Source organism: Myxocyprinus asiaticus, chromosome 18 (assembly GCF_019703515.2).
Source record: "Myxocyprinus asiaticus isolate MX2 ecotype Aquarium Trade chromosome 18, UBuf_Myxa_2, whole genome shotgun sequence".
NCBI classification, from domain to species: Eukaryota; Metazoa; Chordata; class Actinopteri; order Cypriniformes; family Catostomidae; genus Myxocyprinus; species Myxocyprinus asiaticus.
The window spans coordinates 18,650,150-18,672,512 of record NC_059361.1 but is presented as its reverse complement, the minus strand read 5'-3'; the positions used below and the strand labels follow the sequence as shown (position 1 = coordinate 18,672,512).

The following is a 22,363-nucleotide window of genomic DNA, read 5'->3' as shown; positions in this document are numbered from 1 at the left end:
AACAGATCCCAATGGGGAAACGGAGTTTGACACAACACCGGCCGTGTGTACTCACAGCCCGGCCCCACCCTTCTCCTCGTCACAGTCATCACTAACCAAATGTTCTAACAAACGCTGGCACTACAATTTGATTAGGAAATAAGATTGCCTTCATATTTAAATGTGCTCGTTTGTGCACCTGACCTCTTGCCTAGGTAAATGATACAAATATAAACAGCACTTATGTTGAGAGGTTTGTGTGTGTGTTGATGCCTTTCAGTGCTTTTTTAACCCCTATGCTCTCGGGTTACCTGCATGTACCAAGTTGTCTGGGCGGGTCTTTGTGGCTAGAGAAGGCAAAACCTGTTAAAACAAAAAAGCAGATACACTCATCTGCTGCCCTTATTGGTTAACACACCACTGGAGAACAAAAAGGACCATTGAGAGATTTCCACTTAATACTTTCTACATTGCACTCGCATCCTAACAGTTGGAACTTTGGTTGTGAATAGTCTTTGAAGCGTCCTGAGAGCGTAAAATTAACTGCACATTTCATCTAATATTGAGGGCAGAGGAGAACTTTCAACTGGCTGTTCTGTGGAGTTTATAATTATTGGCTTTGCCTTGAAATTGGGCCCAGTTATTCCCTGGATCCCTTCGATGGACTCTGGTAACCAATTCCTCAACATCCCTTTTTGGAAATTCCACCATTCTCATTCTGATCATGGCGATGGGCTTCTCCCCTGACCAGGTGGCATGTGTTTGTGAAGTTCTGCTCCAGAGTGGAAGCATGGATCGCTTGTCTTCCTTTTTATGCTCTTTGCCTCCCATTTCCTCTTCTTCCTCCTTGTACTTGGGGATGCCACAGAGTCAGGAGAGCGTGTTGAAGGCACGGGCTGCAGTCGCCTTCCATCACTGCCGTTTTGCAGAGCTGTATGCCTTGTTAGAGGGAAATGTTTTCTCTCCACGCAGTCACCCTCTCCTCCAGCAGCTCTGGCTCCGGGCTCACTACATGGAGGCTGAACTGCAGCGGGGCCGCCCTCTTGGGGCTGTGGGGAAGTACCGTATCCGTCGTAAGTTCCCTCTCCCTCGTACAATCTGGGATGGAGAGGAGACCAGCTACTGCTTCAAGGTGTTAAAATCTCCTGGTGCAGCACATTCCAGTTTTTACAACATTTATGTAACTCTTCTTTGTTTTTATGCATGCTGTTGGTGTAAGGTTAACTTTAAAATGCATATGAATCAGTCAGTACTGATTTACTTATAATACAAATAATTGTATTGTAAAGAAAATAATCTTGTTCCTTTTTCTTTTTTCCACATATAAAGTTATAGTAATGAATTTCTATAACTTTTACAGTTGTTAGTAATTACTGGATCAGGATTATATATATATATATATATATATATATATATATATATATATATATATACATACACACACACACACACTACCGTTCAAAAGTTCTGAAACACTTGACCGAAATGTTTCTCATGATCTTAAAAATCTTTTGATCTGAAGGCGTATGCTTAAATGATTGAAATTAGTTTTGAAGACAAAAATATATTTGTGCCACCCTATTAATTTATTTCAGTATAAATCTAAAATTTAATTTAAAAAAAAGGTTTTGAAATTGATGACTTGGACCAAATAATAAAGAAAAGCAGCCAATAAGTGCCCAGCATATAGATGGGAACTCCTTCAATACTGTTTAAAAAGTATCCCAGGGTGATACCTCAAGAAGTTGGTTGTCAAGAGTAAGTTTCTGAAAATTCTAGGCAAAGAGTGAGTACTTTGAAGATGCTAAAATATAACACAGTTTTGATTTATTTTGGATTTTGTTTAGTCACAACATAATTCCCATAGTTCCATTTATGTTATTCCATAGTTTTAATGACTTTACTATTATTCTAAAATGTGAAAAAAAAATTATAATAAAGAATAAGCATTTCAAAACTTTAGACCGGTAGTGTGTGTGTATATATATATATATATATATATATATATATATATTATACAGTTGTGCTCAAAAGTTTGCATACCCTGGCAGAAATTGTGAAATTTGCCATTGATTTTGAAAATATTACTGATCATGCAAAAAACTGACTTTTATTTAAGGATAGTGATCATATGAAGCCATTTATTATCACATAGTTGTTTGGCTCCTTTTTAAATCATAATGGTAACAGAAATCACCCAAATGGCCCTGATCAAAATTGTACATACTCTTGAATGTTTGGCCTTGTTACAGACACACAAGGTGACACATAGGTTTAAATGGCAATTAAAGGTTAATTAGTCAATGGTCAATGAGTTTGTTAACTCTCATGTGGATGCACTGAGCAGGCTAGATACTGAGCCATGGGGAGCAGAAAAGAACTGTCAAAAGACCTGCGTAACAAGGTAATGGAACTTTATAAAGATGGAAAAGGATATAAAAATATATCCAAAGCCTTGAAAATGCCAGTCAGTACTGTTCAATCACTTATTAAGAAGAAGTGGAAAATTCAGGTATCTCTTGATACCAAGCCAAGATCAGGTAGACCAAGAAAGATTTCAGCCACAACTGCCAGAAGAATCGTTCGGGATACAAAGAAAAACCCACAGGTAACCTCAGGAGAAATACAGGCTGCTCTGGAAAAAGACGCTGTGGTTGTTTCAAGGAGCACAATACTTGTTGACCCCTCTCCAAACATAGCGCTTATGGTTGTGACCATAAAGCTCTATTTTGATCTTGTCACTCCAAATTACAGTGTGCCAGAAGCTGTGAGGCATGTCAAGGTGTTTTGTAACCGGGCTTTTTTGTGGCATTGGCTTCTTTCTGGCAACACGACCATGCAGCTCATTTTTGTTCAAGTATTGTCATATTGTGCTCCTTGAAACAACCACACCGTCTTTTTCCAGAGCAGCCTGTATTTCTTCTGTGGTTATCTGTGGGTTTTTCTTTGTATTCCGAACAATTCTTCTGGCAGTTGTGGCTGAAATCTGACCTTGGCTTGGTATCAAGAGATCCCAGAATTTTCCACTTCTTAATAAGTGATTGTACAGTACTGACTGGCATTTTCAAGGCTTTGGATATAGTTTTATATCCTTTTTCCATCTTTATAAATTTCCATTACCTTGTTACACAGGTCTTTTGACAGTTCTTTTCTGCTCCCCATGGCTCAGTATCTAGCCTGCTCAGTGCATCCACATGAGAGCTAACAAACTCATTGACTATTTATACACAGACACTAATTGCAATTTTAAAAGCCACAGGTGTGGGAAATTAACCTTTAATTGCCATTTAAACCTGTGTGTGTCACCTTGTGTGTCTGTAACAAGGCCAAACATTCAAGGGTATGTAAACTTTTGATCAGGGCCATTTGGGTGATTTCTGTTACCATTATGATTTAAAAAGGAGCCAAACAACTATGTGATAATAAATGGCTTCATATGATCACTATCCTTAAATAAAAGACAGTTTTTTTGCATGATCAGTCATATTTTCAAAATCAATGCCAGAATTTCACAATTTCTGCCAGGCTATGCAAACTTTTGAGCACAACTGTATATATATATATATATATATATATATATATACAGGTGCATCTCAATAAATTAGAATGTCGTGGAAAAGTTCATTTATTTCAGTAATTCAACTCAAATTGTGAAACTCATGTTTTAAATAAATACAATGCACACAGACTGAAGTAGTTTAAGTCTTTGGTTCTTTTAATTGTGATGATTTTGGCTCACATTTTACAAAAACCCACCAATTCACTATCTCAGAAAATTAGAATATGGTGACATGCCAATCAGCTAATCAACTCAAAATACCTGCAAAGATTTCCTGAGCCTTCAAAATGGTCTCTCAGTTTGGTTCACTAGGCTACACAGTCATGGGGAAGACTGCTGATCTGACAGTTGTCCAGAAGACAATCATTGACACCCTTCACAAGGATGGTAAGCCACAAACATTCATTGCCAAAGAAGCTGGCTGTTCACAGAGTGCTGTATCCAAGCATGTTAACAGAAAGTTGAGTGGAAGAAAAAGATGCACAACCAACCGAGAGAACCGCAGCCTTATGAGGATTGTCAAGCAAAATCGATTCAAGAATTTGGGTGAACTTCACAAGGAATGGACTGAGGCTGGGGTCAAGGCATCAAGAGCCACCACACACAGACATGTCAAGGAATTTGGCTACAGTTGTCGTATTCCTCTTGTCAAGCCACTCCTGAACCACAGACAACGTCAGAGGCGTCTTACCTGGGCTAAGGAGAAGAAGAACTGGACTGTTGCCCAGTGGTCCAAAGTCCTCTTTTCAGATGAGAGCAAGTTTTGTATTTCATTTGGAAACCAAGGTCCTAGAGTCTGGAGGAAGGGTGGAGAAGCTCATAGCCCAAGTTGCTTGAAGTCCAGTGTTAAGTTTCCACAGTCTGTGATGATTTGGGGTGCAATGTCATCTGCTGGTGTTGGTCCATTGTGTTTTTTGAAAACCAAAGTCACTGCACCCGTTTACCAAGAAATTTTGGAGCACTTCATGCTTCCTTCTGCTGACCAGCTTTTTAAAGATGCTGATTTCATTTTCCAGCAGGATTTGGCACCTGCCCACACTGCCAAAAGCACCAAAAGTTGGTTAAATGACCATGGTGTTGGTGTGCTTGACTGGCCAGCAAACTCACCAGACCTGAACCCCATAGAGAATCTATGGGGTATTGTCAAGAGGAAAATGAGAAACAAGAGACCAAAAAATGCAGATGAGCTGAAGGCCACTGTCAAAGAAACCTGGGCTTCCATACCACCTTGCAGTGCCACAAACTGATCACCTCCATGCCACGCCAAACTGAGGCAGTAATTAAAGCAAAAGGAGCCCCTACCAAGTATTGAGTACATACACAGTAAATGAACATACTTTCCAGAAGGCCAACAATTCACTAAAAATGTTTTTTTTATTGGTCTTATGATGTATTCTAATTTTTTGAGATAGTGAATTGGTGGGTTTTTGTTAAATGTGAGCCAAAATCATCACAATTAAAAGAACCAAAGACTTAAACTACTTCAGTCTGTGTGCATTGAATTTATTTAATACACGAGTTTCACAATTTGAGTTGAATTACTGAAATAAATGAACTTTTCCACGACATTCTATTTCATTGAGATGCACCTGTATATATATATATATATATATATATATATATATATATATACAGAGAGAGAGAGAGAGTGAGATCGTTCTAGCCAAATAATTATTTTAGAGCTGAGCATAATAAAAAAAAGATTCATGTTCACTATAGAAATGTCCATGACTTTTCCAGGCCTACAATTTTAAAGTGTTCAATACAAGTTAAGCTCAATTGACAGCATTTGTGGCACAATGATGATTACCACAAAAATTAATTCCTTCCTTTTCTTTAAAAACAATAAAAATCTGAGGCACTTACAATGGAAGTGAATGGGGCCAATCCGTAAACGTTAATATACTCGCTGTTTCAAAAAGTATAGCGACACGATGTAAACGACGTGTGCTAATATGATTTTAGTGTGATAAAATCGTTTATTAACCTTTTGTGTGTAAAGCTAAATCCAATTTTACAACTTCATTTCCATGACGACGCAATGCCGTAAACCCTGTTATCCCAATAAACGATGATTTAAACTACTTTAAAGCTCAAATAATACACAAGTTTTAACAAAAGAATGAATGTAAGGGCTTTTATAAAATTATAAGCTTCACATTTCTGCCTTTAAACCCTTCAAAAATTGGCCCCATTCACTTCCATTGTATAAGTGTCTCACTGTAACCTCAGTTTTTGCTTCTTTTTTTTTAAAGAAAAGGAGGGACGAGTAGAAAATATTTTTAGTGGTTATCAACATTATGCCACAAATGCTTTCAATTGAGCTTCACGTGTATTGAACACTAAATAATCCTTCAAAGGCACTTAAAATGGAAGTGAATGAGACCAGTCGATAAACGTTAAAATACACACCGTTTCAAAAGTATAGCCACAAGACGAAAACATTATACATATTAACATGATTCTGGGGTGATAAAATTGATCGCTAATCTGATCTGTGAAAGCATATATCCAATATTACAACTTTGTTGTCATGACAACAATGCTGGTAGGCCTAAAGCCTGTAATTTGGTAAACACAGTAATGCAAAGGCATGGGAAGGGGGGTGCTGAGGGTGCTGAAGCACCCCCTAGTGAGCAAGACTAGAAAACAGTAACAATGAGATTTCATATATTTCATTGTATTTATGCAGTATATATAATACAATTTTTGCTTTCAGTATATCATTTATGTTAATAAAAATCCCATCCTGTTTCAGAGAGATGTGTCATGCTTGTGGGCAGGGCTCTGCCAAACTGAAGAGAGCCCTTGTGATGGTGATGACACTTGTGAACTTTTTCTTCTCCCGTTTTTCCTTGTATTTACACAAAAGCAAAAAAACAAACAAAAAAAAAAAGTGATCGTTAACAATTAAACAGTAATTTGACAATAAATAATGATTAAATTGTGTTATTATATCATTACTGTAGTTTGATAATAAATATTGTAGTGTAATATTACATTTTATATGAATAAAAACAAATTAATCAATCCTCAATATAAATTTTTTTCTTCAGAAGAATATTGTGCTTTGCTTTACTTATGTGTAAGCTCATCCTTTAAAAGTATAATAATTTACACACACACACACACAAACAGTACAGGTTAGAGCTTTAGTGTTCTTGTGATTCATCGCCCTGCGGAAGGCGCTAAAACCTCAGCTGAGCAAAAACTTCATCTTCTGGTGTTTGTTTGTGTTTAACATGAATCGCTTGGGTATTGAAAATCTCATTAAGACATTGTTGTGGTGAAGGCGTGGTCGGGCGCCCGCCTGGGGAGAGAGGAAGCGGTAAGAAGGTTCACCTGAAATGAATTTGCTGGTAATTACTGTTTCTGTGTTGGCAGTGAGAGACGGGGAGATAAAAACGCCCGGTACACAGAGAGAGGGGTAGGGACACACGAGAGACTGCGTGTTAATCACTGAGTGTTTTGTTTGTTTGCTGAAAAGTGGAACTTTATTTGTGTATGCTGAAAAGCTACTCTTTGTTTTATGTAAGCTGTAAAGAGATTGCTGTGTATTAAGAATTAAAACCTGACTCACGTGGATCATGGAAACCAGCTCCCGCTTCCACCTTTATCTGCCCGACAACAACTTTGCTACACTGGTGCCGAAACCCAGGAAGAAGGAAGGATACACTGCTATGGAGTCGTCACCTCCACTGAAGGAAGTCTTCCGTTCCCTCGCCAGCATCCACCAGGCCCAACACTAGGCCCTCGTGGATCTACAGGTGGAACAACAACAGTGTTTTGAGATGCTCCTTCGAGGCCAAGAGGAGGATCGATGGGCGTTGCGAAGCTTGATACCCCAGGAGGGGGCGACCACTGTAACCCCGTATCGTTGCAATTCCAGAGGGCGAAGAGGGACAGGACATGTTAAAATTCCTGGATTGCCTCCTTCCGAATCTGCTCAAAATAGCAGGCCATAAACTGGAAATCGAGCGAGCTCAAAGGGTTCCCGTTCGGCGATCTGCTGAGGGAGGCAGGCCCTGATCAATTATGGCCAAATTTCTGAGATCATCCAATAAAGATCTTGTGTTATGCGAGGCGAGGAGTAAAGGGAGGCTTTATTGGATAAAACACAGCATTTTCTTGTTCCCAGACTTTGCGAATTCAACAAGAGAGAAACACGATCAATTCAAGGAATGCAAGAAACTTTTACATCAACGGAAGGTCTCTTTTGCACTGATATTCCTGGCCAAATTGAGAATAGATGCTAAGGATGCCTGTAAACATTCACATGCCCACAGCAAGCGATGTCCTTCATAAAGTCAATGGAGTGAGTAAGTCATCTTGTGGTACTCATGTTGCAGCCGAGTGGACCAGCTCACTGAACATTCGCTTGACTGTTTGAGGAAACTGAACGCTTTTTTTTTGTGCTGGTTCCGCCTAGCAGCTGGAGTTTATTTTGTAGAGTAACACACCTTCAGGACAGTTCTATGGATGAATCTACATGCTCTTTGTACTTATTCCTCCTTTTGGCTGGAGTTTGTTTTGTGGAGTATTTCTTGCAAAGACATTGGATTGATTAAGTCATTTGTTTGCACTCATGTTGCAGCCGAGTGGACCAGCTCACTGAACATTCGCTTGACTGTTTGAGGAAACTGAATGCTTTTTTTTTGTGCTGGTTCCGCCTAGCAGCTGGAGTTTATTTTGTAGAGTAACACACCTTCAGGAGAGTTCTATGGATGAATCTACATGCTCTGTGTTTATTCCGCCTATTGGCTGGAGTTTGTTTTATAGATTATCTTTTGCCATGTAATTCTGTCTCACAAAATTTGAATACAAACACCGGACTTGAGTAATCCGATGGCAAAGTTGTTGCGGGGGTTCTCCTAGGCGTGTATGGACTGTTTGAGTTTGGAGGGATGGACACCATTTGGCGCTGTCGTGCGCGGGGTTAATGCGCACATTTGTCTTTTTTCTGTTTGTTTGGTTCTGGGGGAAGTTTGGGTTCTAATGGTTTCACTAATGTTGGAATGTGGTATTTATAATCTTTTTTTTGACACACAATCTATTTTTTCTCATATGTCAACATGTAAAATGTTAATATGAGTGGACTGTCTCTCTCCCCATGGAATGTGAATGGGTTGGGGCACCCAATAAAAAGATGGAAGGTTATTTCTCTTCTTAAGCGTAAGAAATATGATATAGTGTTTCTTCATGAAACGCACCTTTCTCCGCAGGAAGCTGAAAAATTTGGAAGGTTATGGGGTGGGCATTTTTTTATAGTTCTGGCTCTAAGCAAGAGCAGGGAAGTCATTACACTGATAAGTAAACATATACAATTCAAATGTCTCAAACAGAGTAAAGATAAATTAGGAGTCATTATTGTTTTAGCTGAAATTCAGGGACAAAGTCTTATTTTGGCTAATATTTATGCACCTAACGTTGATATCAGGGCTTTTTTATAGATCTTGAAGGGATGTTGCAAGCCGCTGGCACCCCTCATGATATAATATTGGGAGGAGACTTTAATCTTTTGATGGACTCAGTCATTGATCATAGTGAAGCAAAAGTGTGCAAGCCCCCTAGAGCAACACTGATGCTTTACAGAATGTGTAAAAATCTTGGTCTTACAGATATGTGGAGACTTTTGATCCCATCTGGTAGGGACTATACATTTACTCTAGAATGGATTTTTTTTATATATATCTAAGTCTCTCATTTCATCTGTTGTTGATTGCTCAATTGGAAACATTTTAGTTTCAGATCACGCCCTGGTGTGTTTAGAGGTGTTGCCACATATGGAGAAAAATAAATCATATAGTTGGTGCTTTAATGTATCCCTTTTTGCAAAATCCTGAATTCCAACAAATGCTAAAGGCTGAAATCAAAGTCTATATGGAGACAAACTGGTCCTCAGTATCCTCTGTGGGCATGGCTTGGGAGGCACTTAAGGCAGTTATTAGGGGCCGGATCATACAGTATGACACATTCACCAAAAAATCCAAAGCACAAGAACTAGTGGAATTGGAAGGGAATGTTAAGGCAGACCCTGGAGTCACGAGTTGGAATCCAGGGTGTGCTGAGTGACTCCAGCCAGGTTTCCTAAGCAGCCAAATTGGCCTGGTTGGTAGGGAGGGTAGAGTCACATGGGGTAACCTCCTCGTAGTCACTATAATGTGGTTCGCTCTCCTTGGGGTGCGTGGTGAGTTGTGCGTGGATGCCGCGGAGAATAGCGTGAAGCCTCTACACGTGCTATGTCTCCGTGGTAACGCATTCAACAAGCCACGTGATAAGATGCACGGATTGACGGTCTCTGACACAGAGGCAACTGAGATTCGACATCTGCCACCTGGATTGAGGCGAGTCGCTACTCCACCACAAGGACTTAGAGCGCATTTGGAATTGGGCATTCCAAATTGGGGAGAAAAAGTGGAGAAAAAAAAAAGTGCAGAGGCAGAGCTGAAGTGCCGAATGTAGTCTAACGGCCTCAGAGAATTGACGTGATTAAAATACAGATATAATACTATTTTGTCACGGAAGGTGGAGTTTTGGCTATTCAGGGCAAGACAGTCATACTTTGAGTCGGGGGACAAAGCAGGGAAGCTTCTGGCTAGATATATAAAACAGAGAAAGTCTTTTTCTACCATTCCCTCAGTGAAATCTGCTGGTGGTGAAATATTTACCTTGGCCATTGATATTAATAATGCTTTTAAAGAATTCTCTCTTGATCTCTATAATTCCACGTCTTCATCTACTGATGATGAAATTAGAATCTTTGTGGAACCATTGGAACTTCCTAAACTGATGACTGAGCAAAAAGATTCTCTCGATTCTGAGATAAACTTGGAGGAGCTTGGCGAGGTAATTAAGGCCTTGCCTACAGGCAAGGCTCCGGGGCCTGCCAGCTTTGCCGCTGAATTATTTAGATCTTATGCTACAGATCTGGCTCCACTTTTGCTAGAATTTATACAGAATCATTAAAGAATGGAAAGCTCCTGCCAACAATGACACAAGCCCAGATCAGTCTGATTCTTAAAAAGGACAATGATCCAAGCGAGTGTAAGAGTTACCATCCAATTTCCCTGATCCAGCTAGATGTTAAAATATTGTCAAATATTTTGGCTAACCGATTAAGTAAAGTTATGACATCTCTTATACATATAGATCAGGTGGGGTTTATTCGGGGCCGTAGCTCTTCTGATAACATTAGGCGTTTCATCAATATCATGTGGTCAGTGGCGAATGATCAGACTCCGGTGGCGGCCATTTCACTTGATGCCGAAAAGGCATTTGATATGGTAGAATGGGATTATCTTTTTAAAATTTTGGAAATGTACAGGTTCGGGAATACTTTTATTGGATGGATTAAGTTACTTTATAGACACCCAGTAGTGGCGGTACAAACATATGGATTAATTTCAGATTATTTTACTCTGGATAGGGGCTCCCGGCAGAGTTGCCCTCTTTCCCCATTATTTTTCTGTCTTGCCCTGGAACCATTAGCAGCCATGATAAGAAAGGAGGACGATTTTCCAGGGGTGATGGCGGGAGGTATGGCGCATAAGCTTTTGCTTTACGCAAATGATATTTTATTATTCGTCTCCGACCCCACTAGATCTATGCCTTGCCTTCACAGATTTATTAATTCCTTTTCTAAGTTCTCAGGATACAGAGTCAATTGGTCTAAATCTGAAGCTTTGGCTCTGACAGCGTACTGCCCGATAACGGCTTTTCAGCCGGGTGACTTCCAGTGGCCCAAACAGGGCATTAAGTATTTGGGAATTTTATTCCCAGCAAATTTGTGTGATTTAGTTAGAGTTAATTTGGACCCTTTAATAAAAAGTAGGTGGGCTTCATTACATTTATCTATGATTTGGAAGGTTAATGTTATTAAAATGAATTGTATTCCAAAATTCAACTCCCTGCTATAATCTCTCCCTGTAGATGTCCCCCTCTCTTATTTCAAGCAATCTGATACCATAGCAAAGTCTTTCATTTGGAATGGTAAACGTTTAGATTACACTTCACTAAGTTACATAGGCCGATTGACAAAGGTGGGCTAGGCCTACCCAAGATTTTGTTTTATTATTATGCATTCGGTCTCAGATATTTGGCTCATTGGTCGCTTCCACCTGAGAGAGCCCCTCCCTGGTTTTGTATTGGACAGGAAGTTCTTGCCCCTATTTCGCCATTGCAAAGCCTTTCTATCAACTAACTGGAGAAGTTAAGTTGCACCCCGTTATCTCGCATTTGCACGCGATATGGACAGAAGTGTCCAGAGTGTTTAATTCAGACATTTATTTAAATGTTGCTTCAAGCATATGGCTCAACCTCAAATTATGTATTAATAAGTCCCCTTTCTGCTGGACAGAGTGGATTGTGAGGGAGGTTAATATGCTCGGTGACCTATATGAGAGTGGAGTGTTGAGATCCTTTGAAAATATGGTTCAACATTTTGGGATTCCCAGGTCTCAATTCTTCAGGTACTTACAGCTGCACCACCTGCTTTATACTATTTTTAGAGTGGCAGATACTCTGGGAGTGGTAATTACCGCTTTTGGAAAAGGTCATGAGGCATCAGTGTATTACTCCCTGCTAATTCAGAGTCTGGGGGACGGAGCTTCAACTTCTCTCAAGAGATTATGGGAGAAAGATTTAAACTTGGTATTGGAGGAGGGAGTGTGGGCCAGGATTCTAAAAAAATGTCAAGTCTACATCTAAAGAGGCAAGGGTGCGCCTTATGCAATTTAAGATTTTACACTGATTCTGTTGGATCCCCTCTAGATTGAATAGGCTTGATTTTAAAGACACACCCACCTGCTGGCAATGCCAATCAGAAGATGGGGACACAACCCATGTATTTTGGTGGTGTGTTAAGATCTAAGAATTTTGGTTGAGGGTTCAGAGTTTTATGTGTGACGTATTGGGCACTCAAATTTCATTTTGCCCCAGACTCTGTATTTTAGGTGACAGGGCGGTCATTAATATAGGGGATAACTGCATAAAAAATTGGGTCCTAGCCAGTGTTATGATCGGCAGACAGATCATTCTTAGGGGATGGAAGTCGGCTGGAGCACCCTCAGTTCAAGAGTGGTACTTGAACTTCGCAGGGTAGCAGCATTCGAGGAATAAAAATGGGGCTTCTATTTGGCCTTTTTGGAGGACTCTTGGGGAGGGGCAGTGGAGAGAGAAGTGCAATTTTAAATTGTGTGTGATTATTATATATATATTTATATAATTTTATTTTCCTTTTTGTTTCTGTCTGTAACTCAAGTTGTGACCAAAGGGATATTTGTTGAGGGTCAGGGTGGGATTGGGAGGGGGGAAAGGGAATAATGGGGGTTATAGTTGATTCTATGAATATATGTTTTGCTTTTCTGTTTCAAATGTGTTAATCAAAAAAATATATATATATTTGTAAGTTTGTGCATGAAGATGCTCGGAATTGGGATAAGTGGCTCGAACTCATGTTATTTGCAGTGCGAGAGGTCCCACAAGCCTCCATGGAGTTTTCCTTTTAGAATTGTTATATGGGCATAAGCCCCGTGGCGTGTTAGACATCATGAAGGAAAATTGGGAGGAGGCACCTTCACAGAGCAAAACTGAAATTCAATACGTTCTTGACCTGAGAGCAAAACTCCACACACTGGGGCATCTATCACAGGAGAAGAACGTCAGTCCCGGCTGTATAACAGGGGAGCTCAGCTATGGGAATTTGCACCGGGAGACAAAATACTTCTATAAATGCCCACATCGAGTTCGATATTACTCACGAAGTGGCAAGGGCTCTTTGAGGTCACACGGCGAGTTGGGGAAGTCAACTATGAGGTAGTGCATACGGATAGGGGTGGGCCTTGTCAAATGTACCACCTCAGCTTACTAAAACCATGGAGAGAGGCTGTCTCCATATCCTTGGAGAGGGTAGTTCCGAAGAGGGAGGAGCTTGGTCTGGAGGTGAGTCTAAAAGCCAGTCAGTTCACCCCGGTCCCAAGTGGAGACTAACTCTCACCGTCACAATGTACAGAGGTTGCCAGATTGCAAAAATATTTCTCTGACGTGTTCTCGCCTCTCCCCGGCCACACTAATCTCATAGAACACCACATCGAGACAACCCCAGGCATAGTGGTACGTAGTCGGCCCTACTGGTTACCCGAATATAAAAAACAGGTAGTATGGAAAGAATTAAAGGCCATGCTCGATATGGGGGTAACAGAAGAATTCCACAGTGATTGGGCCAGCCCAGTGGTTCTGGTGCCTAAGCACGATGGCTTGATCCGGTTCTGTGAGGATTATAGGACAGACAATGCGGTGCCGAAATTTGACGCGTATCCAGTGCTTTGTATTGACGAACTGCTCGATTGTTTGGACACGGCTCGCTTTTATTCGACACTGGATTTAACAAAGGGTTATTGGCAGATCCCCGTAACGTTGATGTCCCTTGAGAAAACGGCCTTCTCAACATCGTTTGGGTTACACCAATTTGTGACCCTTCCGTTCGGTTTGTTTGGGGCCCCTGCTACGTTTCAGCGTCTTATGGACAGACCACATGCTGCGTATGCCGCTGCTTATTTAGATGATATCATTATTTATAGTAATGATTGGCAGCGGCACATGCAGCATCTGGGGGCCGTTCTGAGGTCGCTGCGATGAGCGGGGCTCATAGCAAACCTGAAGAAGTGCGCAATTGGGCGGATGGAGGTACAGTATCTGGGTTTCCACTTGGGGCATGTGCAGGTGCGACCCCAAATTGATTAAACCGCAGCGATTGCGACCTGCCCAAGACCCAAGACCAAAGAGGAGGTGAGAAAGTTCCTGGGGCTGGCTGGCTATTATCGAAGGTTTGTGCCTAATTATTTGGAAGTCACCAGCCCGCTGAGTGATCTCAATAAAAAGGGAGCTCCAGTCCCGGTCCAGTGGACGGAGCCGTGCCAACAGGCTTCCACGCAGGTAAAAGCTGCACTTTGTGGCAGGCTGCTTCTGCACTCCCCTGATTTCTCTCTCCTTTTTGTTTTACAGATGGATGCATCGAACAGGGGGCTGGATGCTGTACTGTCTCAGGTGGTGGAGGGGGAGGATCGCCCAGTGCTGTACAATAGTCAGAAGCTCTCTATGAGAGAGACGAAATACAGCACCATAGAGAAGGAGTGTTTAGCCATCAAGTGGGCGGTCCTTACTCTCCGCTACTATTTGTTGGGATGGGCATTCACCCTCTGTTCGGGCCATGCCCTGCTCCAATGGCTCCACCGCATGAAGGATGCCAATGCCTGGCACTCCAGCCGTTTAAGTTTGAGGTGGTGCACAGACCGGGGGTGCAGATGGCTGTCGTGGACTTCCTCTTCAGAAGGGTGGGGGGGAGGTCCCCCGGCCAGAGTTGGGCGGTGGGGGTATGTGAAGGCGAGGGTATGGTCGAGCGCCTGTCTGGGGAGAGAGTAAGTGGTAAGGAGGTTCACCTGAAATGAATTTGCTAGTAATCACTGTTTCTGTGTTTGCAGTGAGAGACGGGGAGATAAAAATGGCTCAGTGCACAGAGAGAGGGGAAGGGACACATGAGAGACTGCATGTTAATCACTGAATGTTTTGTTTGATTGCTGAAATGTGGAACTTTATTTGTGTATGCTGAAAAGCCACTCTTTGTTTTATGTAAGCTGTAAAGCGATTGCTGTGTATTAAGAATTAAAAACTGACTCTGGCTCCTGCTTCCTCCTTTATCTGCCTGACAAAGAACTTTGCTACAGACATTTATTTGCAACACCTCTGAGCGCTAGGCCACATTTGGGGTCTTCAAATAACAGGTAGGACATTTTTAATAGCTTAATATTATAGCATATGGGTTTATTTTAATAGCTATTTTGTCTGAACAATTATATTGTGTATTCTGGTTATTTCTTATTCACAATTACACGACAACAGTTTTGAATGTGGTAGAATGTAACTACTGCATTGGCTGGCTTATTGAATGACTTAATTGCTGGTAAAAACGTTCCATTGCGTTGTGTGTATGAGTGTGTACAGTGATAGGGAGACACGTGCTTCTCTGATGCACTCATTGCACATGCAAGATGTGTAAATCCTCCAAAACTGCAGCACCCCATACCACATATTTGTTTCCGCGCCTATGCCATAACGCCTATAAACTCATGATTTTACAACACAATAATTATGTTAACACGTATAATGTTTACGTCTTTGAAACAGTGTGTATTTTAAATAAATTGTTATGTACTGGCCCCATTCGCCGTTGCAAGTCTATTTTGTTTTTAATAAAAGAGGGCGAGTCGAAATCATTTTTTGTGTTAAACATTATGCTGTTAACTGAGCATAAACTGTTTTGTAAACAACACATTCCTTTAAAATTCATTGATATTTCTAGGTTTTTATGTTTGTGGGAATCCTGTTAAAGGTTTAATTACTGTTCAAAACCGTACTACTTTATCTGCTCCCAGGAAAAGTCTCGCAGTGTTTTGAGAGAGTGGTATTGCAGAAAGCCATACCCTTCACCGCGGGAAAAACGAGATTTAGCTGCGGCTACTGGTCTCACTGCGACCCAAGTCAGCAACTGGTTCAAGAACCGCCGTCAGCGTGACAGAGCTGCGACCAGCCGCCAAGGGTAAGATAAGCATCCCGTTACTCGATATGTGTGAGAGAGAACAACATAGTGTTTGCTTACAAAAGTTGAAGAACCGTACAGATATTTTTAAAAGGGTAGAGCAGATGTGTTCTATTGTGTGCTTTCTTTGGCTCCTTGCTGCCCTCTGCTGGATGGGTTGTAAACATCAGGGACAAAAATTCAGAAAAGACCTCTAACCTCAATGCTGCATAAACAGTTGTGCTCATAAGTTAACACACCCTTTGCAGAATCTGTAAGTCGTTTAGCGCTTTTATTTTATTTTATTTTATTTTATGAGAGATCATACAAATTGTCCTTTTTAGCACTGCCCTGAGGAAGCTTCAAAACAGATATTGAGTATATTCCACAATGCAAACATTTTAAATACAATTACCAAAATGATTTTGTTCAAAAGTTTATACACCACTGCCTCTTAATATTGTGTGTTGCATCGTTAGCATCAATGACTGCTTGCAGCATTTTGCGATAGTTGCGTATTAGCAGGGGTGTAAAAAGTAGGCTACTCAGAAATTATACTTAAGTGAAAATACGGATACTGAGTGAAAATTTTACTCATTTAAAAGTCCAAGTATCTAGCCAAAAACATACTTGAGTGAAAGTAAAAAAGTACTCACATTAAACTGTATTTAAGTATTAAAAAAAGTAACTCGCTAGAATGAAATCAAGAGAGGAGCTTATGTGAGAGAGGATGTTGTTAAATTCGATTGGTTTTTAAGTCACCTTTTTACTCTCTGTGACGACTGTCATATTTATCTCCCAGTGACATTTGAAACCTGGTCATAAAATCATTTTACAATAACTAAATTTGAACAAAATGCATTTTATGTGGCCTGTTGTATGTAACACAGCAATTTCCTGGTGGAGTGAACACTAGAGGTGCTAAAACAACAATGACTTTTATCCATTTTCACTCAAATCACGAGTAAAACGGCAGATTATCAGTTCATAAACACTTTTCAATCTGTTCCTCACACAATGCTACAGTGCATCCGGAAAGTATTCACAGCACTTCACTTTTTCCACATTTTGTTATGTTACAGTCTTATTCCAAAATGGATTAAATTAATTATTTTCCTCGAAATTCTACAAACAATACCCCATAATGACAGTGTGAAAGAAGTTTGTTTGAAATCTTTGCAAATCTATAAATAAAAAAATAAAAAAACCCACACATGTACATAAGTATTCACAGCCTTTGCTCAATACTTTGTTGAAGCACCTTTGGCCCCAATTACAGCCTCAAGTCTTTGAGTATGATGCTACAAGCTTGGCACACCTATTTTTGGGCAGTTTCTCCCATTCTTCTTTGCAGGACCGCTCAAGCTCCATCAGGTTGGATGGGGAGCGTCGGTGCACAGCCATTTTCAGATCTCTCCAGAGATGTTCAATCGGTTTCAAGTCTGGGCTCTGGCTGGGCCACTCAAGGACATTCACAGAGTTGTCCCGGAGCCACTCCTTTGTTATCTTGGCTGTGTGCTTAGGGTCATTGTCCTGTTGGAAGATGAACCTTCGCCCCAGTCTGAGGTCCAGAGCGCTCTGGAGCAGGTTTTCATCAAGGATGTCTCTGTACATTGCTGCATTCATCTTTCCCTCGATCCTGACTAGTCTCCCAGTTCCTGCCGCTGAAAAACATCCCCACAGCATGATGCTGCCACCATCATGCTTCACTGTAGGGATGGTATTGGCCAGGTGATGAGCGGTGCCTGGTTTCCTCCAGACATGACGCTTGCCATTCAGGCCAAAGAGTTCAATCTTTGTTTCTCATGGTCTGAGAGTCCTTCAGGTGCCAGGCGGGCTGTCATGTGCCTTTTACTGAGGAGTGGCTTCCTTCTGGCCACTCTACCATACAGTCCTGATTGGTGGAGTGCTGCAGAGATGGTTGTTCTTCTGGAAGGTTCTCCTCTCTCCACAGAGAAACGCTGGAGCTCTGTCAGAGTGACCATCGGGTTCTTGGTCACCTCCCTGACTAAGGCCCTTCTCCCCCGATCGCTCAGTTTGGCTAGGCGGCCAGCTCTAGGAAGAGTCCTAGTGGTTCCAAACTTCTTCCATTTACGGATGATAGAGGCCACTGTGCTCACTGGGACCTTCAATGCTGCAGAAATGTTTCTGTACCCTTCCCCAGATCTGTGCCTCGATACAATCCTGTCTCGGAGGTCTAAAGACAATTCCTTGGACTTCAAGCCATGAAGAGGTTTGTGCTCTGACATGCACTGTTAACTGTAGGACCTTATATAGACAGGTGTGTGCCTTTCCAAATCATGTCCAATCAACTGAATTTACCACAGGTGGACTCCAATCAAGTTGTAGAAACATCTCAAGGATGATCAGTGGAAACAGGATGCACCTGAGCTCAATTTTGAGTGTCATGGCAAAGGCTGTGAATACTTATGTACATGTGATTTTTTCGTTTTGAATTTGTAATAAATTTGCAAAGATTTCAAACAAACTCCTTTCACGTTGTCATTATGGGGTATTGTTTGCAGAATTTTGAGGAAAATAATGAATTTAATCCATTTTGGAAGCGCTGTGAATACTTTCCGGATGCACTGTATCTTATGACATATAAACACTTTTACTATAGCGCATGACTCATTTTAACGTTTGCATTACATAACCAGCTACATTTACAAGCTTGTTCAAGTGTGATCAAATTGAACGGTAGCTCAACTGATAGAGTGTTGCATATGTGATGCAAAGAAACATGGTATGAGTCCTGAAGAGCATACGAATTGCGATGTCAGAGCACCCAAACCCTTGAGACATAGAGAAAGATAAAAAAAAAAAATTCAAAGTAAGCTTTGAAGAAAGTTAGTAATGTTGTTGGTTTTGTGAAATGTTTTCTGAGGTTTGCTACCAAACCTTGCTGAATTCAATAAAATTCATAATTATTATTTATTCAGATTTCATTATTTTTATTATCATTATTATCCTCAATATCATTGCTGGTTTTATAGTTGTTATTATAATTAATAGTTGCCTAACAACAACAACAATAATAATTCAGCAAAGAGGGAGCAGAAATTCATAGATATGATTTAAATATGAAGGCAAGTATAGAAACTAATGACATTTACACATTTAATTACAAAAGCCTTTTGTAACCCTAACCCTGTGCAACATGAATGATCATTTCATAACTATCCAATCTGTAGAAGTAGTAGACGTTTAGACTAAAGTTTATGACAAAAATCATCAGTGTTTCTGACTTTGTGCTCGTAGTTTTGAATGAATACGTTACATTTAGTCAGGTGGTCACGGTCTAGTCGCACAAATATTATAATGTATTCGAAGCTCAAATCAGATCATAAATTCTGCCTCTGCAGGTGGTCGGAACTCCACACAGCCACTATGCAACACTCTGCCATTTGTCAGTCTGTCATTTGACTGATGCAGTGAAAATGTGGCTTCAGTCCAGTAAGATGAAAGAAAATGATCTGCAAAAATGTACTGAGTACTTTTCAAGTTTAAATAAAATTGTAAGGAGTAAAAAGTACTGATTTTTTTCCTTTGGAAATGTAATTAAGTAAAAGTACAGTATTGAGTATTTTACTCAATTACTTTACACCCCTGCGTATTAGTCCTTCAATTGTCCTGGTTGGCAAAGCTGGATCAGAACATAATTGCGCCACTGTGGAGAAGAGCTCAAAGACATGCAAGAAAGTCAAAGAACTTGCTGTATTTTGAGACTTTTAGTGAAGAACAATGGACAGTGAACCCCAAGACAAACCCAGAAAATTTGGGCACAACCATCACAAAAGGCTCAATGATGCTTGAGGAGAAAACACACAATATCAAAAGCAAAGTGACTGTAAACTTATGAACAGAACAGGATATTTTGTCTTGTGGACTATGTGTAAATATCTGGTATGTCAAAAAGCTTCTGGGCAGTACACTCAAAAAAAGAATTTTTGCTACTTGTTCAATTTACTTAATTAAAAATAAAGGTAAATTTATGAGCAGAACACGACATTTTCAGATGGTTATCTAATTTAAATAGTCTCTTGCTGACTCTCATCAGCATCTCCTAACATCAGATTTTATATCCAAGCTATTCCTGTCTTTCAGCAGAACATCAACAGGAGCATTTCTGAGCTCTGATGATGAACTTTCTCCACCAGGGAGCCCCAGCACTCTGTTTTCCTGCTCCCAGCAACTCTCTGCCCACCCACCTCCTCTCCGCCACCTGGGACCAGCACACTACTAGAATGAATGAAATGGACTGCAGGTCAAAGGAGACTTTTCCAATTTGAAGGTGCTGTAAGCGGTTTGTTTTTAATAACCATAGAAAAGTTGCCCATGCTATCGGACAACTATCATTGAAATAGGTGTCTTGAGAAATCCCTAGACTCTGTGAACAGCAAAAAACAAAAAACAAATAAAGTCAGGGGAACAGCCCCCACTTTTTTTAGCCAATCAAAAAATGCTCTCAGTATCTCATGCGTTTTAGGTTTGCTGACATGTATTTGGAGGTCGTGTGGTTGAAGGGAAGAAGCTGACATTGCTTACAGCACCTTTAAATCAGTCTACAGTTCTGTTAAAGGCAAAACAGCATCAGTCCAAAATGTCAGCAAATGCCATCTATAAGAAATTCTGTGCTATTTTGAAAAAATAATTTAGTTAACTATATAACTGAGAATAAACAAAGCTACTTTTCCAGGATGTACTGTTTCAGAGAAACATATAACAAATAGCAGTCCTTTTCAACTGGCAGCCTGTGGGCCAAATCTGGCCAGTTTTAAGTTTTCAGTGGCCCGCATGAGGTTGTAAGTTTTCTTCACACCGAACGCGTTTTGTGTCTGATTGCACTGTTTTTCAGTTGTTTTCCTATGTAAACTTGAATTAGACGGAATTTGTGTGGAAGTAATAATCATTATCCATAATTTTGACAAAAGGAAAAGATTAAAGGTGCTGTAAGCAATTTCTTTAATGGAAAGGTATGCAAAAAAAAAAAAAAAAAAATCCTACTCCCTGAAAAATATTAATAAAATACATTTTGTGAGGTATCTCACCAGCCTCTGTGACAGCACTAGACTCTGTAAACAGCTAACAAAAATTGGCCGCACCTTTCTGCCTGTCAATAATTTTGTGAATTCTCATAGTATTGTTGTTGGAGCTAATTATTGAGGCTTCATGCCATTTTTATGCTATGTTGTTCATAACAGTTGTCAGTTGAGGGCGCTATTTTTCTACTGTTGTTTTTGAAAACCATTTTTGCTCTTGTGTCAGTCTATATGGTATCTTTGGAGCACAGGGTTTTGGAAATTGGGGGCATAGCTAATCCAACAACTCAGTTTGTGGAAAATTCAGAATGACTAAAATCGCTTACAGCACTTTTAAATAACTAAAATCATGGATGACTGACAAGCATGAGCTCGGAGAAACAGAAAAATTATTTTCATTAATTTGGTCAAGAAAACCAAAAAATGAAAAGTCAAAATTTTAAATAACTGCATCTATAACAAACTTCACTGTTATTGTTCAATACCATTTTTAGTATCAGTCAGATTTACTTTCTCAGTTATGGAAGAATTTGAAAGCACTTTTTAGTTGATCTGTTTTTTTTTTTGTTTTTTTTCCCCTGAATTTCCTGCTGAAAAAAAAAAAAAATCTCTTTATGTTTTATTTATATAGTGAACAATAATTATAGGGCTACTATAACACAATATCACATAGAAGCTTTTCGTTAACAAAATATTCTGGCTTGGCCCACATACCCTGGAGATTTTTTCCATCTGACCCACTTGTCTTTGAAGTTGATATGTAGAAACATTTCAAGTACATAGAACCTAATGGGTTCAGGCTTAAGTTTAAATTAAAACTGCAAGAATATCCCACAAGTTGTATCCAGGGTTCCCACTCATTTTGACCAAAGCATTTTGATGAATTTTCCAGTCCTTATTTTTACTGGATAAGGATTTTTATAATCATTTTATATAGATCGCATTAACAAAAACAAATTTATAGGTGACGAAAGATGTTGAGACTAAGAATAGACCTAGAAAAATAGATTTTCTCTAATTAAATTTCTTTTTGAGGCTTTTTCAGACCTTGAAATCAAAATGTCAAAATTCCCTTATATTTCCAGGTTTTCCACGACTGTAAGAACCCAGTCTATATTGATCAGTTGCTATGACAAATAAAATGGCATCCACTTCTTACCAATTACCTTCTTTAAAAAATAAATACTAATATACTGTACAGTACCAGAATGT

The 22,363-nt window shown here is 40.0% G+C and overlaps 1 protein-coding gene across 2 annotated transcripts; it reads left to right on the top strand.

The window, feature by feature from the left end:
* The first annotated feature begins 407 nt into the window (after positions 1-407).
* On the top strand, positions 408-22,353 carry six9 (SIX homeobox 9). Of its 2 annotated transcripts, none has more exons than XM_051724411.1 (3): positions 408-1,111; positions 15,967-16,130; positions 20,220-22,353. In XM_051724411.1, exons 1-3 carry the CDS (start codon positions 704-706, stop codon positions 20,353-20,355), a joined length of 708 nt encoding a protein of 235 aa, XP_051580371.1. In that variant the 5' UTR covers positions 408-703; the 3' UTR covers positions 20,356-22,353. The 2 variants fall into 2 exon arrangements, with proteins under 2 accessions (XP_051580371.1, XP_051580370.1); XM_051724410.1 differs by having other exon boundaries at positions 20,217-22,353.
* The last annotated feature ends 10 nt before the right edge of the window (positions 22,354-22,363 follow it).

What these genes read in the sequence shown, in the direction of transcription:
- six9 (XM_051724410.1), top strand. Translation starts at nt 704, where the DNA reads ATGGCGATGGGCTTCTCCCCTGACCAGGTGGCATGTGTTTGTGAAGTT. An exon ending in AGACCAGCTACTGCTTCAAG is followed by an intron (nt 1,112 to 15,966) that starts GTGTTAAAATCT and finishes ATCTGCTCCCAG; the next exon opens with GAAAAGTCTCGCAGTGTTTT. An exon ending in GCTGCGACCAGCCGCCAAGG is followed by an intron (nt 16,131 to 20,216) that starts GTAAGATAAGCA and finishes CCTGTCTTTCAG; the next exon opens with CAGAACATCAACAGGAGCAT.